At 40.1% G+C, this 20,093-nt stretch overlaps 1 protein-coding gene across 2 annotated transcripts; it reads left to right on the forward strand.

Annotated features, from left to right (window-relative positions):
* Positions 1-17,308: 17,308 nt before the first annotated feature.
* ARL4A (ARF like GTPase 4A) lies at positions 17,309-19,888 on the forward strand. 2 transcript variants are annotated; one of them, XM_030857177.3, is made up of 2 exons: positions 17,309-17,729; positions 18,880-19,888. In XM_030857177.3, the coding sequence occupies exon 2, from the start codon at positions 18,966-18,968 to the stop codon at positions 19,566-19,568; it is 603 nt and encodes a 200-aa protein (XP_030713037.1). In that variant the 5' UTR covers positions 17,309-17,729; positions 18,880-18,965; the 3' UTR covers positions 19,569-19,888. The 2 variants fall into 2 exon arrangements, with proteins under 2 accessions (XP_030713037.1, XP_030713036.1); XM_030857176.3 differs by lacking the exon at positions 17,309-17,729 and adding an exon at positions 18,031-18,429.
* Positions 19,889-20,093: the final 205 nt, after the last annotated feature.

The raw sequence follows: 20,093 nt of genomic DNA on the forward strand, positions 1-20,093 counted from the left end.
AAATCAGCTAAGTAATCTGAAAAGCAATGTTTTTTTCATATCCCGTTGAATATTTTAGGCTGTTTAGGGCATTCGGCGCTTTTAGCTGATGTTCCCCTCCCACCTTTTGAGAGCCCAACTCCTACAAAGAAACTGGAGGCCGGTACTCCCATCGTTCGTTGCAGTTAGCTGGGGGCCGGCACAGGACCTAAACAACCATTTCAGACTTGAAGTGGGAGCTGGTGGCATCAGTGCTGTGGTATCCACTTGAGTGAGAGCATTGGTGGGTGCCTGTGAGATCATTACAGAGGTGCCTGTGGCCAAGGTTCTAGCAGTGTTGTCCAGGGCTCGCCCTCAGCAGTGTGGGCAGTGTGGGCAGCGTGGTCTGCGGTAGCCTCACCCGGCAACTGCTGCAGTGGTATCTTTGCTGGTGCTGTTAGCGAATGGTGGGAGGCAAGTATGGTTCTTGGCTGTGCAGCCTCTAAGCCAGGCTCTCAGGCCCTCCTGCAGATTCAGAGAGCTACCTAACATCTTTATACATTGCCTTTCTGCTTAACCAATTAAAAATGATTTCATTTGTTAGTAGCTAAGAACGCTGACTGCTGTACCCAGACTAAGGTGTTGGAGTTCAGGGTTTCTTGAAAAACAAAAAATGATCTTCCCATGTTGTCACCTCTAATTCCGGCCTCAGTGAAGGCTGAAATTCCAGAAGATTAGTGGGTGATGCAGAAAGTTCCATGATCTCAGAAGAGTCCCCAAAGTTGCTTTAGTGGATAATTTTGGATATCTCAAAAATCTAAGAAAGAGCCAACAGTTTGTGGCTTCCATGTGTGAAGTGATTTGTCGTCAGAGCTCCTCAGGATGGAAAAAGAGAAGTCTGGCTTCCTGATCTTTTTTAAGTCACTTTAAGTTATAGGCAAAGAAGATGCAGAGGGGAAAACAAAGCAAACTTAAATTTCAGTGTCGTATGTATTTGATTAAATATTTTATAGTGTGTTTAGGACTAAAATCATGAAGTAATATGTGGGGAGATATAAGAATGGTTAAAGAGCATATTGTATCTCTTTTGCAGTTTTTTTTATAAATACGTATCATCACGCATCTTTAATTCCCTAGGGCCTAGTACAGTGCTGGCAAGAAGGCAGTCTTTAAATATTGTACATATGTACCGATATTCTCTGTCTTTGCATAAATTCATGTTTAATTTCCAAGACATAAATATCAGTCTGCAAAAGGAATCCATATACGTAACATTGTTTGTGTTTATGCCAAAGTTTTCCCAGTCACATGAGTGTTCAGCTTGGTAAGGAGTCCACATGTTCAGCCTGGATTAGAATGTTTACAAACAAAGCTGCCCCAAAAATGCGATTTTTGTCTCCATCCACTGGCACGATGGATTGCCAAATACCTTTGCTAAATCTTTGTTGTGTCCTCTTCTTTGAAGTTGTAGCAGGGCTATTTTTATACTTTATGTGGAATGGATTATCTGTGAGATGAAAACACATAGTGGACACAATCCTGAACTGAACCCCTCAAAGGCGTTCTGTTGTTTTGTGAATTCTGACATATGTAACTGGAGATAGCTAGTACACGCTAATTATTTGCTTGTCAGCCAATTACTCTTCAGATGACCAGATATTTTGATATAAAACTCAAGGAGATCTATTAAAGCCTGATGGTATTTTCCCTTTTTAGTAAAACAACTATAATGAATTCAGTCAAAATGTTAGGTCTTCTGAACATGAATAATAGCCTACACGCATATCCTGAAGAACTGGAATATTGTAAATAATTGTTTTTTTTACTCTTATAAATGTGGTAGATTTAAATACCCTTGTATATGGGCAAGTGTACAAGTCTTTTCTGAAGAAACACGATTTATTTGCACTGATTAGTTTTTAAGAGATTGCTGTTGTCTCCCCTTTTTTTCCACAGTTGTACAACCGTCATCAAAATCAATTTTAGGACACTTTCATCACCCTAAAAAGAAATCCTATGCCCATTAGTAGTCAGTTACCATTTTCCCCCAAACTTCCCCCTTCCTAGCTCTAGGCAGCCACCAATACACTTCATGTTCCTATAGGTTTGCCTACACTGGACATTTCATATATACGGAATCATACATCATTTGGTCCTTTCTGACTCACTTCTTTCACTTGGCATCATGTTTTCAAGGTTCATCCATGTTACATCAATAGCATACATCAGTATTCATTTATTCTTGCTGCCTAATAATATTCCTTTGTATGGATACACCACATTTTGTTTATCCATTCATCAGTTGATGGACATTTGGCTTGTTTCCGCTTTTTAACTATCATGGGTAATGCTGCTGTGAACATTAATATACGAGCTTTTGTGTGAACATATGTTTCCATTTCTCTTGGGTTGATACCTAGGAATAGAATTGCCGGCTTACATAATAATTCTGTGTTTAACCTTTTGAGGAACTGCCAGACAGTTTGCCAAAAGCAGCTGCACCATTTTGTATTCCCATCAGCACTTGTATATCATTTTTTAATATCAAAATACGTTTATATTCTGGGAATTTATTAAAAGTTTTAACTTTTATATTCAATAATATAATACTCCTTAATATTTGAGTAAATTTTAAACAAATGGAATTTTTAAATTGTTCAGAAATTATTTCAGATTCAAAATATTAAAAGGAAATTGATTTTTATTTATTTATTTATTTAATTTATTTATTTTTGCGGTACGCAGGCCTCTCGCTGCTGTGGCCTCTCCCGTTGCGGAGCAGAGGCTCCGGACGCGCAGGCTCAGTGGCCAATGGCTCACGGGCCCAGCCGCTCCGTGGCATGTGGGATCCTCCCAGACCGGGTCACGAACCCGTGTCCCCTACATTGGCAGGGGGACTCTCAACCACTGCACCACCAGGGAAACCCAGGAAATTGAGTTTTAGAAGCCAGATTTTAATATCCATTCCTTCAAAGAACAGAAAATATATTTTTTGCTTTATTACATATAATTATATTTTGTAAGTTTACAAGATGTGTATGAACTTCACAAGATCCAATTACAGTCTACCTTTCATTCCTGCTTTACAAGCTAATCCAATGCCCACCTCTAACCTCCAACTAAATAAATGGAAAGTTCAAGTAGAAAATATTAACCATGTCCATTATTGATAATTTCCTTTTTTGAATAGAATATACACAATTCTTAATATTTTCCAGATATGTTTACCATTTACATATATATGGATAAACAACACTAAGAAATAATTTTAGTTTTACTCTCAGATAAATTGGTCTCTTGATACTGATAGTTTAGCATCAGTTGTTAAGGTCAGATTTTAACACACACACACACACAAACACACACACATATCTATAGTCATCCCAAGGTATTTCACTGAATGAAGTGCCCAAAAAACACCCCAAGGAGGAAATACGGTACAAAGACTCTAAGGCACACTTAATTTGCTCATTTTTTTCATTCTACAAATATTTTCTAAATGCCTGTCAGTTGCCAGGTATGGGACTAGTTGTAGAATTTATGAGAACTAAGGTTGCATTTGAGTCTTCCTTTGATCCTGTTCCGTCTACAGAGGGTGCCCTTCCCACATCTATCTCAGATCTTCCCTGTAAGCTTGGTGTACTTTCATAGCACAGTCTTCGGGGCCTGGGGTGACCTAGATTCCCTTCTAGTGAAAGGAAGACCCTCACTCATATCAGTACTTAACAGTACTGATTAAATGTAGCTGGACAGTACCAAATTCCCCCTCAGCCTTCTTCCAAGCCCTCTTTTGGTTCTGTACACAGAGATCACAATATTCATACATACTGACCTGGATTGTATAACAGAGACTCAGTCTCCCCTGCCAAAGCAAACACACCTTTTCTTCTGACCCCCATCTCTTTTGGTAACATACTTTCCTGACAACTGAAGAATTATATAAAGTAATATAATTTTTTAACTTGCTATGCATGTAAAAACACAGGCTTGCCTCCAATCTTCCGTCCTCCCCTGTTGTCTAATAATCACACCTACCCTGCATGTGTGCCAGAAACGGTGGGAATTTATCCTGCACTGACTTCTGTCCTTAACTTAGATGATTTCCAGCTATTTCTCATTCCAGAAGTTTTTAAAGACCTTACCCCCTAGGTAATCTGATTCAGTAGGTCTGGGTGGGAAAACTATAAAATCTTTTGACTGTAATTAAAGTTGTATTTCTAAGAGGCCATGCATTATCATGAAGTGTGCTAATAAAAGAAATACTTCAATGAAAAATAAGGAAGTTGGAAGCTAAAAAGTTTTAGTCATATAGAAAAGTACGTTGTCCTGCACCTTTTTTTAATGACAATAAGAGTATGGCTGTAAAATAGATACAAAGTCAAGCAAATCCAGATTTGACTGCATGTAGACTTGCTTGGTATTGCACCCACCCACCCTGCCAGAACTCCTTTTAGCCCTGGCATTCTTATATACAACTAAGCACTTAAAAAAAATGTTGACATAGGAAACACAAAGCTACACAGAGCAGCTGTTGCCCAAGAAAACAGGCTTTATTTTAATGCCTGCTGCTGGTTTGCAATCATTATTTTCCTGCTACTTTCTGCTTCATGATAGCGTTATAATCAACAGTAGCTTGCAGCTTGTGAGTAAATCAAAACGTGTAGCCTGCTTAAACAATCATGATATATCTAACTGTAATCTAAAAATTCCAACTAACAGAAATCTCTGCAATAAACAGACAGACATACCTCACCAGGTGATTTTGATAACTTTTGAAAACCACTGGGCTGGACTGCTCTATATATGTACACCTATGTCACCACCTCTTCAAACCTGCGTACTTATTTCAGGCTCATTTTCTTCTCTACCACACCAGTTTCACCTTTTGTGCTTCCTAATTTTTTTGTGCCCCCTAATTTTTTTGTGTGTGCTTTCTACTTTCTGTTAACTGTTCCAACATTTTTCTAGTTATCCTAGCTAAATACATAAGAGCCATATGACACCTACTTTATCTCATTTATCTAATCAATTTCTAGGACCTGTCAATTTTCTCTCCAGATTACTTAGCTCCTGTTTCCCCCTCAATCCATTTTTTCTGTCATTAAGCTCTAATCAGGAGTCTTACCAAGGCTCCCAACTAGTGTTCCTCTCTGTATTCTTACCCATTTTTTGACCAGAGTAATCTTCCGAAAGCACAGATCTGAGCTTGGCAGTCTTTAAATGAAAAACATCTTTGATGACTATTTATTCTGTGACTGGTATGACCTGCTTGGGGAACAAGTAAAGTCACAAATCTTATTTTTCAAAATACAGCCACCTCAGGATCAAATATTAGGTTAGCAGCAATACCCACACCTTTCCCTTGGGTCCTGTCCTCTTTCCCTGAATGATCCCATAACCATGGGAACTTAAAGAGCCAATCCTACCTCTAAATACTTTGTAATGATAGAGTCCAGGATAATATGGCCAATCTTCTAGTGCCTCTGATTTTCAGTCACTGCCATTTTGGTCTTCAGGCTTGCTCTTCCAAACAGGACCTACTATGCTAATGTGATTATCGACCAAGATCTCCACAGAGGTTGCAATAGTTACGACATGAAAGAATGCACCTGTATCTGGAGTAAGTCCAGCATGTTACAAAGAAAGGATGTGGGGTGCTTTTGGATTCACCTACAGTGTGCACCAGAACAAGGCTTTTCTTCTATCTACATCTTAGTATTGAATCTGGGTCACAGTGCAGACCCATTCCCCCCACTTTTCTTACAGAAGTTCCCACTTCTGGCCCATTCCTGCCCTAGACCTTGGTTGAGCCCATCTCAATCTAAATGGAAAGATGCAATAAGTTACATGTACTTTATTTCTTTTCCATCCAGGATGTTCCTTGGCTCTAGACAAAGTTTTGTCTTTCCCCGAATGACAGTTCCATCTGGAGTGGCAGTACTATTTACTATGTATAAAAAAGGGTCCTGTTCTGTCTTGTTCCCCAGTCAGTCTTTACCTAATTGCCTTACATTTATTTAATGAAAAGGGGCATTTAAAGTGCTTCTTTCCAACCAAAGATGTACCTCAAGGAGATATACACTCACCCCCAGTCAGAAAGGCATCCTGCAAGTTTTAAATGGCAGCTGTGTCTGGATTAAAATAATAATCAACCTAATAAGGTAGCTTGCTATGGTAAATTCTGTACCATCAATGTGCTAGATATTGGGGTCACAGAGTCTAGCAGGAGAATAACACGTGAAAACAAAGAATTTCAAAGTGATCAGTACTTAAGTAGTGGTAGGTACATGAACTAGAAATGGCACAAGGGAAAAGAGTGACTTATTCTATTTGGGAAAGTTAGAGAAGCCTCACCAAGGTCCAGGTTTTGGAACTTTATACTGAGCAATAAACAGATCTCCAAGGGGACAAGAGTCGGTGCAGGGGTGGATATGGGACATACGGGCATCATATAAAAAGTGCAGAGTCATGAAATAGCATGACACTGTGAAATAAAATTCATATTTTATGGCAAGACAAGAAAAATTTAAACATAAAAACCCTCTGCCCTGTGGCCCCCTCTCTTCCCTCTGCTGTGCCTTGTGTATCTGCATTATGCATCAACCCAACCTCCCCGTCGGCAGAAATACCTGCTCAGCCATAAAGAGCAACATTCTCCTGGCGCCAACCAGACAACTCCTTAAAAGATAACATTCCTTTTTAATCTTACAAGGGGCCATGATGACCCATGACCCACTACTTGCTAGATTGTATAAACTGTCAATAATATGTCATTCAATGTACAGCCAGCCGTCTGTCTCAAAAACTTTGTGCTTTGACCTCAAACAGGTGGAACAGTTCTCAAAGCTTTCTGAGAGGCTGTTCCTGGGTTATAGCCCTTACTTTGGCTCAAATAAAATTTTCCATTTCTTTCTTAGGTCAACTAATTAATTTTTTCATCGACAATATGCTACAGAATACTTGGAGAAGTAGTGCCATGTAGATGGAGCACAGGAACAAGGGTGGGGGAGTGGCAATGAGAGAAGTGTGGCAGGTGAGGTTAGAAAGCAAGCCAAAAACACTAATCAAAGGTCTACAAATTGGAGTATTCTGACTTCAGGGATACATGGGAGTGTTTTAGGGGCATGCAAATCTATAGTGCAAGCGTGGTGCGTTTTGCTGAAGTATTAATTTCACTTTCTCATGAGAGGAGGGGGATTTATAGGGATTCTTTTTTCTTTACACCAAAATTTAATCTGTTTATTCCTTTAATAATAACTAGACTTGTTTTATTAACACTTAATTGAATAATTTTCTTTCTGCCTCTACTGAAGCTACTCTCTGGGAGGTCAGCAGTGACTTCTTACATGGTAAGGAAGTTTTGGCTAGTAACCACTGCTTCCAAAAGTTAGTTCAGCCCCAATCCACTATTATTCTTTTGCAGCATCTTAAACTTTTTTAAATTCTTTTTTTTAAAAAGCGTTAAATGCATACATTAAAAAAGCATAAAAGTACACAAAATCATAAGTGTGCAGCTTAATAACCTATAAGAGATTAAACATATCTATGTAACCAATACTCTGGTCAAGAAATAGAATACTGTCACCTACTTTTAAGGAGTCTTTGCTCTGGGCCAGACACTCTACTAAGTACAGAACGTAGATTTTGGAGTTAACTGGGATGGGAGGTAACATTCAGGACTCATCAATGGCTGAAGTCCAAGTTCCTTACTAAGATATACAAGACACTCCAATATAAGGGTCGATTTTCTTTCTGAATTTGCCTCATGTCACACAACCCTATGTTTTTACTAGTTCATAAATTACTTGCTATTTCCTTGGAACACATCCCGATTCTCTCCTTCTGTGCCTTTGCTTATGCTGTTTCCTTTTTCTTCCTGGAACAAGCTCCCTCTCTGGCCTCCTGTTCGCCTGCCTTCCGCCAGCACACTCAAAGCTTTCTTTCTCTGTCCAGCTTCAACATCACCTTTTCCATGATGTGTGCCTGCTCTTCCTGATTGAAAATAAACCCATGTGATCAGACATTTCCACAGCATTACATGTACCCCTGCCCTTATATCTTCCTATGCTGGAGTATTGTTATCTTAACTTTACTAGGCTAAGTTTGTTGAAGACAGGTTGATTTAGGAGTCATTTTATATTCACTTACTATTAAAATGCCCTCTTAAAAAATAACCATGGTGGGCTTCCCTGGTGGCGCAGTGGTTAAGAATCCGCCTGTCAATTCGGGGGACACGGGTTGGAGCCCTGGTCCGGGAAGATCTCACATGCCGTGGAGCAACTAAGTCCGAGCGCCACAACTACTGAGCCTGCACTCTAGAGCCCGCGAGTCACAACTACTGAAGCCTGTGAGCCTAGAGCCTGTGCTCCGCATCAAGAGAAGCCACTGCAATGAGAAGCCTGCACACTGCAACAAAGAGTAGCGCCCGCTCGCCGCAACTAGAGAAAGCCCTCGCGCAGCAACAAAGACCCAACTCGCCAAAAATAAATAAATAAATGAATAAATAAATTTATAAAAAAAAATAACCATGGTATTTTGTACACATCATTTAATCAACCATCACTTATATTTTTAAAGGATCACTTTCTATGCCCAGAAACTTGAACATTGTTTTACTTAAAGTAAAAAAACTGATGTCATACATGTGATAGCATTGAAGTATTCAATAATCATCTCAGATGTGATCAAAGATTTCCTTAATGTGAACTAAAACATAAAATAAAATAAGGATTAGAAATTTAAAATCAAATAAGGTGTATAGGACTCTTTGTATTAATGGTTTACTTGTTAGACTTTAATTAGGACTTCTGCATCAAAATAGAAAGCTCATTTAAGTTCTGTAGTGTTCTCCATAGGCAACCAAAATATATTATTTATAGCGATAGAGTGAGCAGTATGTTAATATTCAAACACGTGGCATACTTTGTCATCTTTCTCTTAAATAATCTTTTCTTATCATTCATCAAGAACAAAGTTTCCAGTAAAGCATGCTTTTTTTTAATCAGTACATGAGAACTCATTGAATGGAAGCAAAGATTCTACCTGACTTCTCATTTTAAAATAAGCCAGAGTCCAAGCTGCCCTTAAATGTTAAATGTAAAGGTGGTTTATTATATTGTTTACCATCATAAATTAGTTACTCCTTCTTCAGGATTAGTAAACTGAATTATTTATCCTTTGGCTTTCTTCCAGATCATCACCTGCCACACCTGGTCAACTCCTGCAACACCATTACACACACACACACACACACACACACACACACACTCACACACGCACACACACACTCACACACGCACACACTCATTAGGGCAAAAAGCAAGTTGTAGTTTTCTAAGTATCTATTCCAGTACTAGCTTGCTGCTCTATCAAACGTTTGTAGAATATGTTTTTAAGTACGTGCATAAACAAACAAATAAAATAGGTTTAAGAGAAATGTGACAAAACTTTTTCTTCCCATTATTTTCACTAGTTTATAGACTATAGTCTTTCTAAATTGTCCTAATATAATTATTTAGGAGGTAACTTTTTGTAATGAGAACTAATCTATCGTTTGTTTTATATTTATCCATAAAGCTCATTTAAAGATACTTTAAATTGTTAGAAATTCTTTAATAATGTGGGAGTATTTGAGGCAATATTTTACCATGTACCATCTCATTAGATATTAAAATGTTTTACCTTAATTAAAACATCTCAAAATGTTATGATATCAATTCTATTTTGAGTAAAAACGAAATTTTCCACACTAAGTTTACAGATGTTCATTTTAGATTAGAGAATTTGAAATGAGTTATCCAATCCCTTCATTCTGTGTTCGACAAAAAGAGGGAGCATTTGCAATTATATATGATAGTTGTAACCAGTCATTTCAAGAGTGATTGTTACATATTTTATACCAGGCTCATACGAACCCTTGATGTTAAAAGTACCAGGATATATTTAATTGAAAAGGGGGAATTTCTGCTTCTCCCTGACTCATGAAGATAATGGTTTTCATTTCTTATCCAAAGGGAACAGTGTGGTCATGTTAACCATGTACACTCTGATAACTGTCCCCCTACCCTGCACCCACAACAGGATGACCACCACTAATAAAACAAAGAAGCATGGGGCTTCCGTGGTGGCGCAGTGGTTGAGAGTCCGCCTGCTGATGCAGGGGACACGGGTTCGTGCCCCGGTCCGGGAGGATCCCACATGCCGCAGAGAGGCTGGGCCCGTGAGCCATGGCCGCTGAGCCTGCACGTCCGGAGCCTGTGCTCCGCAACGGGAGAGGCCACAACAGTGAGAGGCCCGTGTACCGCAAAAAAAAAAACACAAAAAAAACAAAGAAGCAAGTATTGGGTGAAAACAAACAAAAAATATGGAAATGCTTAAAAAAGAAAAACCTGGCTGAAACTTGAACTAAAATATTCAAAACATGAATGATTTGAAGGTAGAGGAAAATACTTACTCTCAAATTATAATTAGTTTCTGCCTCAAAAGGTGTAAAGATCTGAACACTCCTTGGGGTCCTTGTGCTCTTGAGAATGAGAAAACCGCCTGAATAGGTTCATTAGTTATAAAAACACAGCAAGTACCTGATGATTAGTCTTAAAAATACTGAGATGACTGTTAATGCAGATATTTTATACTGAGAAGCTAAGCATTCTATTTTATTAACAATGGTACATTCAAAGTTGTTTATCTAGGATCTGTTGGCTATTTAAGAATAAATAGGTACAAGTCATTTGTTCTGTTTTTCTCTGTATGGAATTGTGCCTTGAAATTATTATTTGTTTTTGTGGAGATCTGTGGGTTTCTGTTTGGGCAGTTCTTAGGATATTAGATATTCATTTGATAAATTCACTGAGTTCCTACTATGTGCCAGACACTGCAGTAGACACTGAGGATACAGTGGTATGTAAGACTGACATTATCCTTGCCTCCTAGAACTTACAGTGGAAAAGAAGAAGGACAGTTAATGAGGGCACACAGTAAACAAATACAAATTTTGCCACATAGAGACAAGTGCTAGGCAGAAGACATAAAGCAGAATAAGGAAAAGAGAGTGATGGTGGAGAAGGGTGGGCAGGGTAGATACTTCAGATAAAGTATTTAGGGGAGGCCTTTCTTGGGAGATGATATTTGAGCCTGGGGGGAAAGCTTTCTCCCAGAAGTAGAGAAACTATATGAGAAGACCAGGGAAACAATAGACATGAAATAGAGGGACAGCAGTGGGGTGATGAGAAGCGTGGTGGATATACGTGTCTGGGCTTGCTGGTGGATTAGATGTAATGAGGATGACTCCTGGGTTCTTGCTCTCATCAAGTAGGTAAACTGGGTTGCCACTGGGTACGATGAGAAATGTTGAGTCTGTGGAGCAGGTTTAGAGGTTGTTTGAGGTGCTTATATTCATCTCAGTTGTGGAGTTCAGGGAAGAGGTCCAGGTCGGAGACAAATTTGAGAGCATAGAGGCTGTTTAAAACCTTGGTACTGGATCAAATTACCTAAGAAGAAAGACTGAAGGACTGAGCCTTGGAGCACTCCAACGAGAGGGCGTGAAACCTGTGACAGAGAGGTTTAAGATGTTCAGGACACATGGCAGAAATCTAAAAAGGACTGAACAGAATTAGACTGTTGAAATCAAATATAACACAGAGTGTTACTTAAAACTGAGAAGAATCGGGACTCATATATTCTCATGTGATGGCCTTATTGGGGGCTTGTTGGACTGGACATTCTTACTGTCATTCATCCCAGAAGAGGCAGGTTCAAGGTCAGGAAGGAGAGCCATAGAAAGTAGGCCTTGTATGTGGCATGGCATGACATCTTTCTACCCCTGAGCCTCTTTGCAGTTGGGCCTGAAATAGGTGTCCAGAGGCCCATGGAGATCCTCTTGGAGGAAGGGGCAGTCTGTCCTGGTGGAGTTAGACCTTGAAGCTGACCATAAAATGTTAATGAGGAGGGTTTTGGACCTGTGGCCAGGTGAATTCTTATCTAGGCATTCATTCCAAGTGAATTTTGGGTTGTACTTCCCTTCGGACATCTTTTTTTTTTTTAAAGTCTTATCAAAATTATACCCTGGGTTTATGCTACAGTGGATCAAAGTGAAATAACCTAAATGTGGACTCCCTTGAATGTAATTGAAAGGAGAACAGACTCTGGTGCCAGACATAGGAAACAAATCCCAGTGCCTCTGCCTATTAACTGAAAAATCAGTTAGGAGGTGAATTAACCCGTTTAGGAGACACATCATGAGAACCAGATGTAAGCAGTGGAAGTGGGAATGTAAAGAAAGAAATGGATTAAAGAGACATTGGTGGCTAATCATAAGTGAGGCATAGGAGAATTTTTACAACAGGTCTGAGATTTTTACTTGGGGTTCTTTTTTTTTTTTTCTTCTGGAGGAGATAAAGCTTTTATTTATTTATTTACTTATTTAAATTTATTTTTTATACAGCAGGTTCTTATTAGTTATATATTTTATACATATTAGTGTATATATGTCAATCCCAATCTCCCAATTCACTACTTGGGGTTATTAAATAAATTACCATAAACCAAAAATAAAGGACTAAAAGAGGTGGGCCATGTTTCAATAGGAATGATAATGAAGTGTTAATTAAGTTTTGAACATGCTGGGTATTTGGCAGAGTTCAAGAGGCAATTGAAAATTGAGTCTAGCTCAAAAAAACTTTCTGACTATACGATTATGAAGCATGAATAAATTACCATGAGTATGAATGGTACTGATACACTTCAGAAACATAAAATGCATCTGTTTTTCTGCTATTATTTGGGGCACAGGAAAATGTCTTTTTTCCTAGGCATATCTTTTTATTTCCAGCTTTATTGGGTTATAATTGACATATGATATTGTGTAAGTTTAAGGTGTACAACATGATGATTTGATATATGTTTATATTGTGAAATGATTACTACAATAAGATTAGTTAAAACATCCATCATTCAGTTACCATTTGTGTGTGTGTTGAGAATAATCAAGATCTAGTCTCTTAGCAGCTTTCAATGCAGTATTGTTAACTATAGTCACCATGCTGTACATGAGATCCTCAGAACTTGTCTTAAAATTGGAATTTGTATCCTTTGACTAACAGCTCCCCATTTCACCTCCCTGCCCCCCAGCACTTGGCAACAGCCATTCTACTCTGTTTCTGTGAATTCAACTTTCTAAGATTTACATATAATTGATACCATACAGTATTTTCTTTCTCTAACTTATTTCACTTAGCATAATGACCTCCTGGTTTATCCATGCTGTTGCAAATGGCAGAATTTCCTTATTTTTTAAGGCTGAATAATATTCCATTGTGTGTGTGTCTGTGTGTGTATGTATAATTCTTCATTGTATTAATATGGTATATCACATTTATTGATTTGCTTATGTTGAACCATTCTTGCATCCCAGGAATAACTCCCATTTGATCATGTTATATGATTTTTAAAATATGCTGTTGAATTTGGTTTCCTAGTATTTTATTGAGAATCTTTGCATCTGTATTCATGAGGGATATTGGCCTGTAGTTTTCTTTTCTTGTAGTGTCCTTTTGTGGCTTTGGTATCAGGGTAATGATGGCCTCATGAAATGAGTTTGGGAGTATGCCTTCCCTCTTCAATTTTTGGAAGAGTTTGGGAAGGATTGGTGTTAATTCTTCTTTAAATGTTTGGTAGAATTCACCAGTGAAACCATCTGGTCCTGGGCTTTTCTTTGTTGGGAGTTCTTTGATTCAGTCTTCTTACACATTATTGGTCTATCCTGATTTTCTGTTTCTTCATGGTTCAATCTTGGTAGGTCGTATATTTCTAGGAATCTATCCATTTCTTTTAGGTTGTACAGTTTGTTGGCGTATAATTATTCATAGTCTTTTCTTGCGATCCTTTGTATTTCTGTGGTATACATTGCAGGGTCCCTTCTTTCACTTATAATTTTATTTATTTGAATCCTCTTTTTTCTTGGTTAGTCTAGCTAAAGTTTTGCCAATTTATCTTTTTAAAAACACCAACCCTAAGTTTTGTTGATCTTTCTATTAATTTTCTATTCTCTATTTCACTTACTTCAGCTCTAATCTTTATCATTTCCTTTGTCTGATAACTTTGGGCTTGGTTTATCCTTCTTTTTCCAGTTCTTTGAAATGTAATGTAATCTTTTTTCTTAATGTAGGCATTTATAGCTACAAATGACCTCTTAGAACTGCTTTTGCTGCATCTCATAAGTTTTGTTTTGTTGTGTTTCCATTTTCATTTGTTTCAAGATTTTTTCTGATTTCCCTGTTGATTTCTTCTTCGATCCATTGGTTGTTCAGGACTGTGTTGTTTAATTTCCACGTATTTGTGAATTTTCCAATTTTTCTTCTGTTACTGCTTTCTAGTTTCTTACCATTGTGGTCAGAAAAGATACTTGATACGAATTCAATCTTGTTGACTGTCGAGACTTGTTTCGTGGCTTAGCATATGATCTACGCTGGGTAATGTTCCATGTGGGTCTGAGAAGAATGTGTATTCTGCTGCTGTTGAAATGTGTTGTATATATGTCTGTTAGAGTCATCGGGTCTATAGTGTTGTTTAAATGCTGTTTCCTCATTGATTTTCTGTCTGGAAGACCTATCCATTAAAGTGCCCCTAGCACATTATTTTTTTCCCATGAGAAATTATCATCTCCTCTTTTTGGATGGGTTTGAACATATCATAAACTTAATGTCTCCATGCTCTGCGTAGTGTTACTTCTACCTGTGATTCTGTTCCCCTACCCCTTGTCTAATATTGAGTTCTTTGAATATTCAGTTTAAAATTATGATTTTTCTGTTAAGCTATTCTGTCAGATAAAGTTTGTGCAAGCATAGGACTTGATAATAACTTCTATTTTACTACTCATAAGTCCTGCTGGATATCATAGCAATTATGTGCTTGTGTGTCTAGCACCTCCACTGAACTAATTCCTTCCGCCAGAAAGCATGCCTTCTGTTTACCTAGACTTTCAAATTTGGGAAACTCTAATAAATATGTACTGAAACAAGTAAAGTAAGAAATTCTAGAAGAAGCAGCAATATATAAAAATAAGGAGTGGCAAAGGTCAAGAAGGACATTAGTTGCAGTATGTGGTTGCTTAGTTTAAGTATATGGTAGAAAATCAGATTATGGAGGAGAAAAAGAATGCCTCAGGCATCAGATTTGATCTGGGTCCTGGTATTCATAAAGGAGAAACAAGGTAAATTACTCAGTTTTGTTATTTGAAAGGAGAAAGCTTACTTTTCCTTTCTAATAATAAAATTTCTTTAAGATTAATATTTCTTCAAAATGTCTAATCATTAATTAACCAGGATACTTGTTGAAAATGCAGATCACTCACTAGCCCTTCTCCTGATGATTCTGATTTGGCAGGTCTGTAATAGGGACCAGGAATTTGTATTTTACAAGCACTATGAGGTGATTCTCATTTTTAGCCAAGTTTGGAAAACCATAACTAAAGGCAGAGCTCCTAGTGTCTCCATAATTTTTTCATGGTGCCTCAAGCCAAAAGAAATACCCCAAAGTTCTGTTTATTCAGTAGATAGATCCAGACAACTTAATAGTTGTAGTTGTTAACAGAGTCCAACAGATGGCACTGTGTTCCCCTCAAAAAGTTAAAATATCCCATGCCCTATGATTTCCCTGAGGTACCCCAGAGCACCTCAGTACACAGTTTATGAGCTATAGCCTAAAGGGAGCATTTTCCTGGCATAGCATCTAAATAAAATATTTGAATGGGCCTTCTATAGAAAGACTGTGAGACAAAGTAGACAATGTATTCCATGAATTTCATCACTTTTTCTATCATTTGCTGCCTTTTCATATGGTTGTTACTGCTCATAAAGCAAGTATCATTCTCCCATAAAGAGCCTGAGAGCAAATATTTTAGGTTTTTCAAGGCCCCAGATGGTCTCTATTGCAGTCTTATCTTGTCTTTTCTGTTGCAGCCCTTTAAACATGTAAAAACCATTCTTATCTCTTGAATTTGACCCACAGGCTGTAGTTAACCAAGCAGGTTCTAGTTATAAGCCTAGTATAAAACATTAAAGTACAATTTGGTATAGGTGATTCTGCAAGGCTGTAAGCTCTCAATATTTTCCTATCTCATCCTTTTTTGTTCAGGGAAGTGTGTGCAGTAATGCATCCCTGCAACTAATATGGGAATATGCAACTAATATGGCCTGCTTGATTTCAAAGCTACTATAAAAAGAAAGCTGTCATTGAATCTTGCTCTTATTTCTTTTTTTAATGAGAATTCGCAAGTTTTTCTCCAGCTTAATAAAGAATATCTTTAAATTTCCAAGGAGACTAGCCCTTTATCACTCGCTTGCTAATTATTGTAAATGGCTAACGAGATTCCACAATTAAAACTAATAAGGCAAGCCTTGGCTTATACTAGATAAATAACTTGATAGAATATGCTGTTTGAGAATTCTAGCTTTATTTCCAAAATTAGTGTTGCTATTTTGAAAACATGCATGTGCTTATTAAAGTCTTTAGGTTTTATGTCAGTTATTTTTTAAAGTCTAGTGTGACAAGTACTGTTCCTATGCTAGTCTTAATGGAGATAAATATAGCAATAATGGTCTTGAGAAAAATCAGGAAATTTCTTGAGGAAATTTCAGTCCATATCTAAAAAGTGAAAATTTTTTGAAAAGTGCACCATAAAAATTCTTCCAATATCTTTCAGTCTCCACCCAAAAGATGTTTGTTCATTAACTATTTCCCAGAACTTTAAGTCAGTACTCCTCCTTATTTGTTGTCATAAGTACTCTTAAATTATCAATGATCCTATTTTGTAATTACATTTATTCTTGTGGGAATTTGGTTACTTCCATTTTCTCTCATGAGACTCCAATATTCCACGAGCGCCAGTCTATCCCCGGCACATAGAATTGTGCCTACTCCTATTAAGTGTTCAGTAAATATTTGCACATCTATGGGTCAAGCACACAGCTGCAATAAGAGTCAGAATTATCCAATGGAAAGCATTATGCATTTAGTAACTAGCAGATTTAAGTTCCAGGACCACCACTAATTTTCCTTGGATTATTAGAAACAGCCAGTGGATTTCCTCATCTGTAAAACCCGGCATATTTCTACCTGTCGCCACCTCACGGAGATGTTGGTAGCATCACGTGGCAGAGAGCATTTATTTGCTCGGCAAAAGGAGTGTGTGTTACAGACACCAAGCTGGCCCAGGACTGTCTGGGCAGCTACTGAGGCACGTCCAAGTCACCCCGTTATATAAGGGGCCCGCCTGTCTGGCGTCCTCTGAAATCCCTGACCCGACGTCATCGGCCACCGCCCTGAGGACGCCATACAGTGCCCTGAGGATAGGCGGTGCAGGGTGGGACCCGGGTGTCGTCCGCCCGAAGCTCGCGGCCGGCTGCAGAAAGCGTCTGAGACAGCAGCGGCTCTCGGGGATGAGACCGGAAGCCCCTCCCGACTGGCCCGCAGCCAGTCAGCGCTAGGCCTGTTCGAACGCGACCTTGTTTTGGCGTTGCTAGGAGACCCGGCTCCCGCACGCCCCCGACTGGCCGGCTAGCGCAGAAGGGGGCGGGGCCGTGGCAGGCGCCGGTAGCGGTCGGCCGAGCACCGTTAGGGCAGCCCCGAGCCCGGCGCCCGGCCAGACCCTTGGAAGAGGTGTCTCGTCCCCTGCCACCGCCCAGGCCTCGCTGGCGCCCTCGCGCTGGTATCAACGCGCTCCCGAGCGGCAGTGAGCCACGTTTGGGTCCGGACCAGGGAAGGACATTAGTCAGGTGAGCCGCAGCGGGGCGGGCAGCTGGTGTGGCCACGCCCTGCCCGGGGAGACGAGCCGGCCGGGTGCGGAGCGGCGAGGTGAGGGGATCGTGCTGCGAGGACAGCGGGCCTGCCCCGGCGGCTGCCGCAGGTCGGATCATTCACGCCTGTGGGCCGGCGCAGCCGCAGGGAGCACCCTCCGGCCAGCGGACAAAGGGTTAAGGCGCCGGCGGTGACCGCGGGCCCCGGATGTGAGAACCTCTGCATGGCATCCGTGGGCCGCGCTGCAGGTGCGCCCGGGCGGGAGGAGCGAGCCGGCTGGCGGGACCAGACCGACCGGCTGAGGCTCCCCTTCCCCTGCAGGGGTCGCTCGGTTCCCTCCGCAGGCGCCCTCTTTTCTAACTTGAGGGCAACAGGTGGTGCCTGTGGACCGAGGGAGAGCCCGGCTCCGCCGTGCTGGGAGCGGCAGTTACACTCACCAATTAGGGCGCGGGGGTGCGTGTGGCATGGACGCGCTGACGCAGGTGACCAATGGGATTTGGGCTCAGGGGTGGACCGTGTGGAGTGGGCGTGGTCGTAGTCTGGACCCACAGTTTCTAGTGAGGCAACCGCCGGAGCTGCGTGGAGAGCTAAGCTGAGCGGCGGTGGGGTGCTTCTCTGCCCCCGCATAGAAAAGCCTGCCAATGCTTTCTCATTTGGATCCAGGCTCCAATTCGGGAGGTGAGAGCATTGTATTTTGGGGTGGGGCGGTTGGCGCGCGGAGGCTAATAGTGACCTTGCGTATGCTGTTAAGCGTGTACAATTAGATCCTGAAGATCAGATTATGTGTTACAAATTTTCTGCCAAAAAAGGCACTTCTGTGGTTACTGCGACTCGGACGAGTTGCTGGTGACTAGGTTGTCTCCGGTATGAGGTCTTAAAGGTCTGGGGACCCAGGGGGGTAGAGAAAAATACATATTACTACAATTTCAGTGAATGTTAAAGAATTTCAACGGCAATGATTATTCTGTCGTTTACCTTGGATCGCGTATGTTTCTTATCTCACTTGGTTTGTTTACTGAAGCAAGTTTTATTTATCAAGTTCCTCGTGTTGCTTAGTTTAGCAGGAAGAGAGAAAAGCAGTTGTAGCACATTATTTCACAAGAATAACTTACTCATTTTCCCCTTCAGTCTGGTAGCTGGATCCCCTAGGAAGAGAAGTTCTCACGCAGTAAGAAGAAAGCCTTTCAATTTGGAACACTTCCTTGCAGCTGGAAATGGGGAATGGACTGTCAGACCAGACTTCTATCCTGTCCAGCCTGCCTTCATTTCAGTCCTTCCACATTGTCATTCTGGGTTTGGACTCTGCTGGAAAGACAACTGTGTTATACAGGCTGCAGTTCAATGAATTTGTAAATACCGTACCTACCAAAGGATTTAACACGGAAAAAATTAAGGTAACCTTGGGAAATTCTAAAACAGTCACTTTTCACTTCTGGGATGTAGGTGGTCAGGAGAAATTAAGGCCACTGTGGAAGTCATATACCAGATGCACAGATGGCATTGTGTTTGTCGTGGACTCTGTTGATGTTGAAAGGATGGAAGAAGCCAAAACTGAACTTCATAAAATAACTAGGATATCGGAAAATCAAGGAGTCCCTGTGCTAATAGTTGCTAACAAACAAGACCTGAGGAACTCATTGTCTCTCTCAGAAATTGAGAAATTGTTAGCAATGGGTGAACTGAGCTCATCAACTCCCTGGCATTTGCAGCCCACCTGTGCAATCATAGGCGATGGACTGAAGGAAGGACTTGAGAAACTACATGATATGATAATTAAAAGAAGAAAAATGTTGAGGCAGCAGAAAAAGAAAAGATGAATGGTGATAACCTTTTAGATCTGTGTGGAGTAGGTTTTCTGTGGTCTGATTTTGACAAATGGAAGAGTGTCTACATCCTGGTTTGCCTGCCTGCCCTCCTGGATGCTGTTAAAGCTTTGTTTTGTTGAACAATCAGATATCCAACTCTGTTGCCTTGTGGAAGATGAGTAAATGCAGTGCTTCTTAAAATGGCCTCTTCTGCCTACCCCACAAATCTTTTGGTACTACCATTTTGGGAAGCCAAGCAAAGATAGAAAATTGACCAGAAAACAGCTGTGGAAATTTGACCTGAAGTTAGTGAAATAAAACTTTGAAGAGTGTCTGCCTAGTGTTTTGTGCTTACATCTTTTGGGGGGAAGCCTTTGCAAAGAAATTGCATGCAAGGGTTTGTATGTTATGCTAATGAATGGAAATGTTAAGGTAGATTAATATATACAGTCATACTGGTCACGTTGGTCCAACCAGTAAGGGACAAGGAGGCAGTGCTTGGCTTTTTAAGTTTGGCTGAATGAATTTTGACATTTT

Source organism: Globicephala melas, chromosome 9 (genome assembly GCF_963455315.2).
Source record: "Globicephala melas chromosome 9, mGloMel1.2, whole genome shotgun sequence".
Lineage (NCBI taxonomy): Eukaryota > Metazoa > Chordata > Mammalia > Artiodactyla > Delphinidae > Globicephala > Globicephala melas.

What these genes read in the sequence shown, in the direction of transcription:
- ARL4A (XM_030857177.3), top strand. Translation starts at nt 18,966, where the DNA reads ATGGGGAATGGACTGTCAGACCAGACTTCTATCCTGTCCAGCCTGCCT.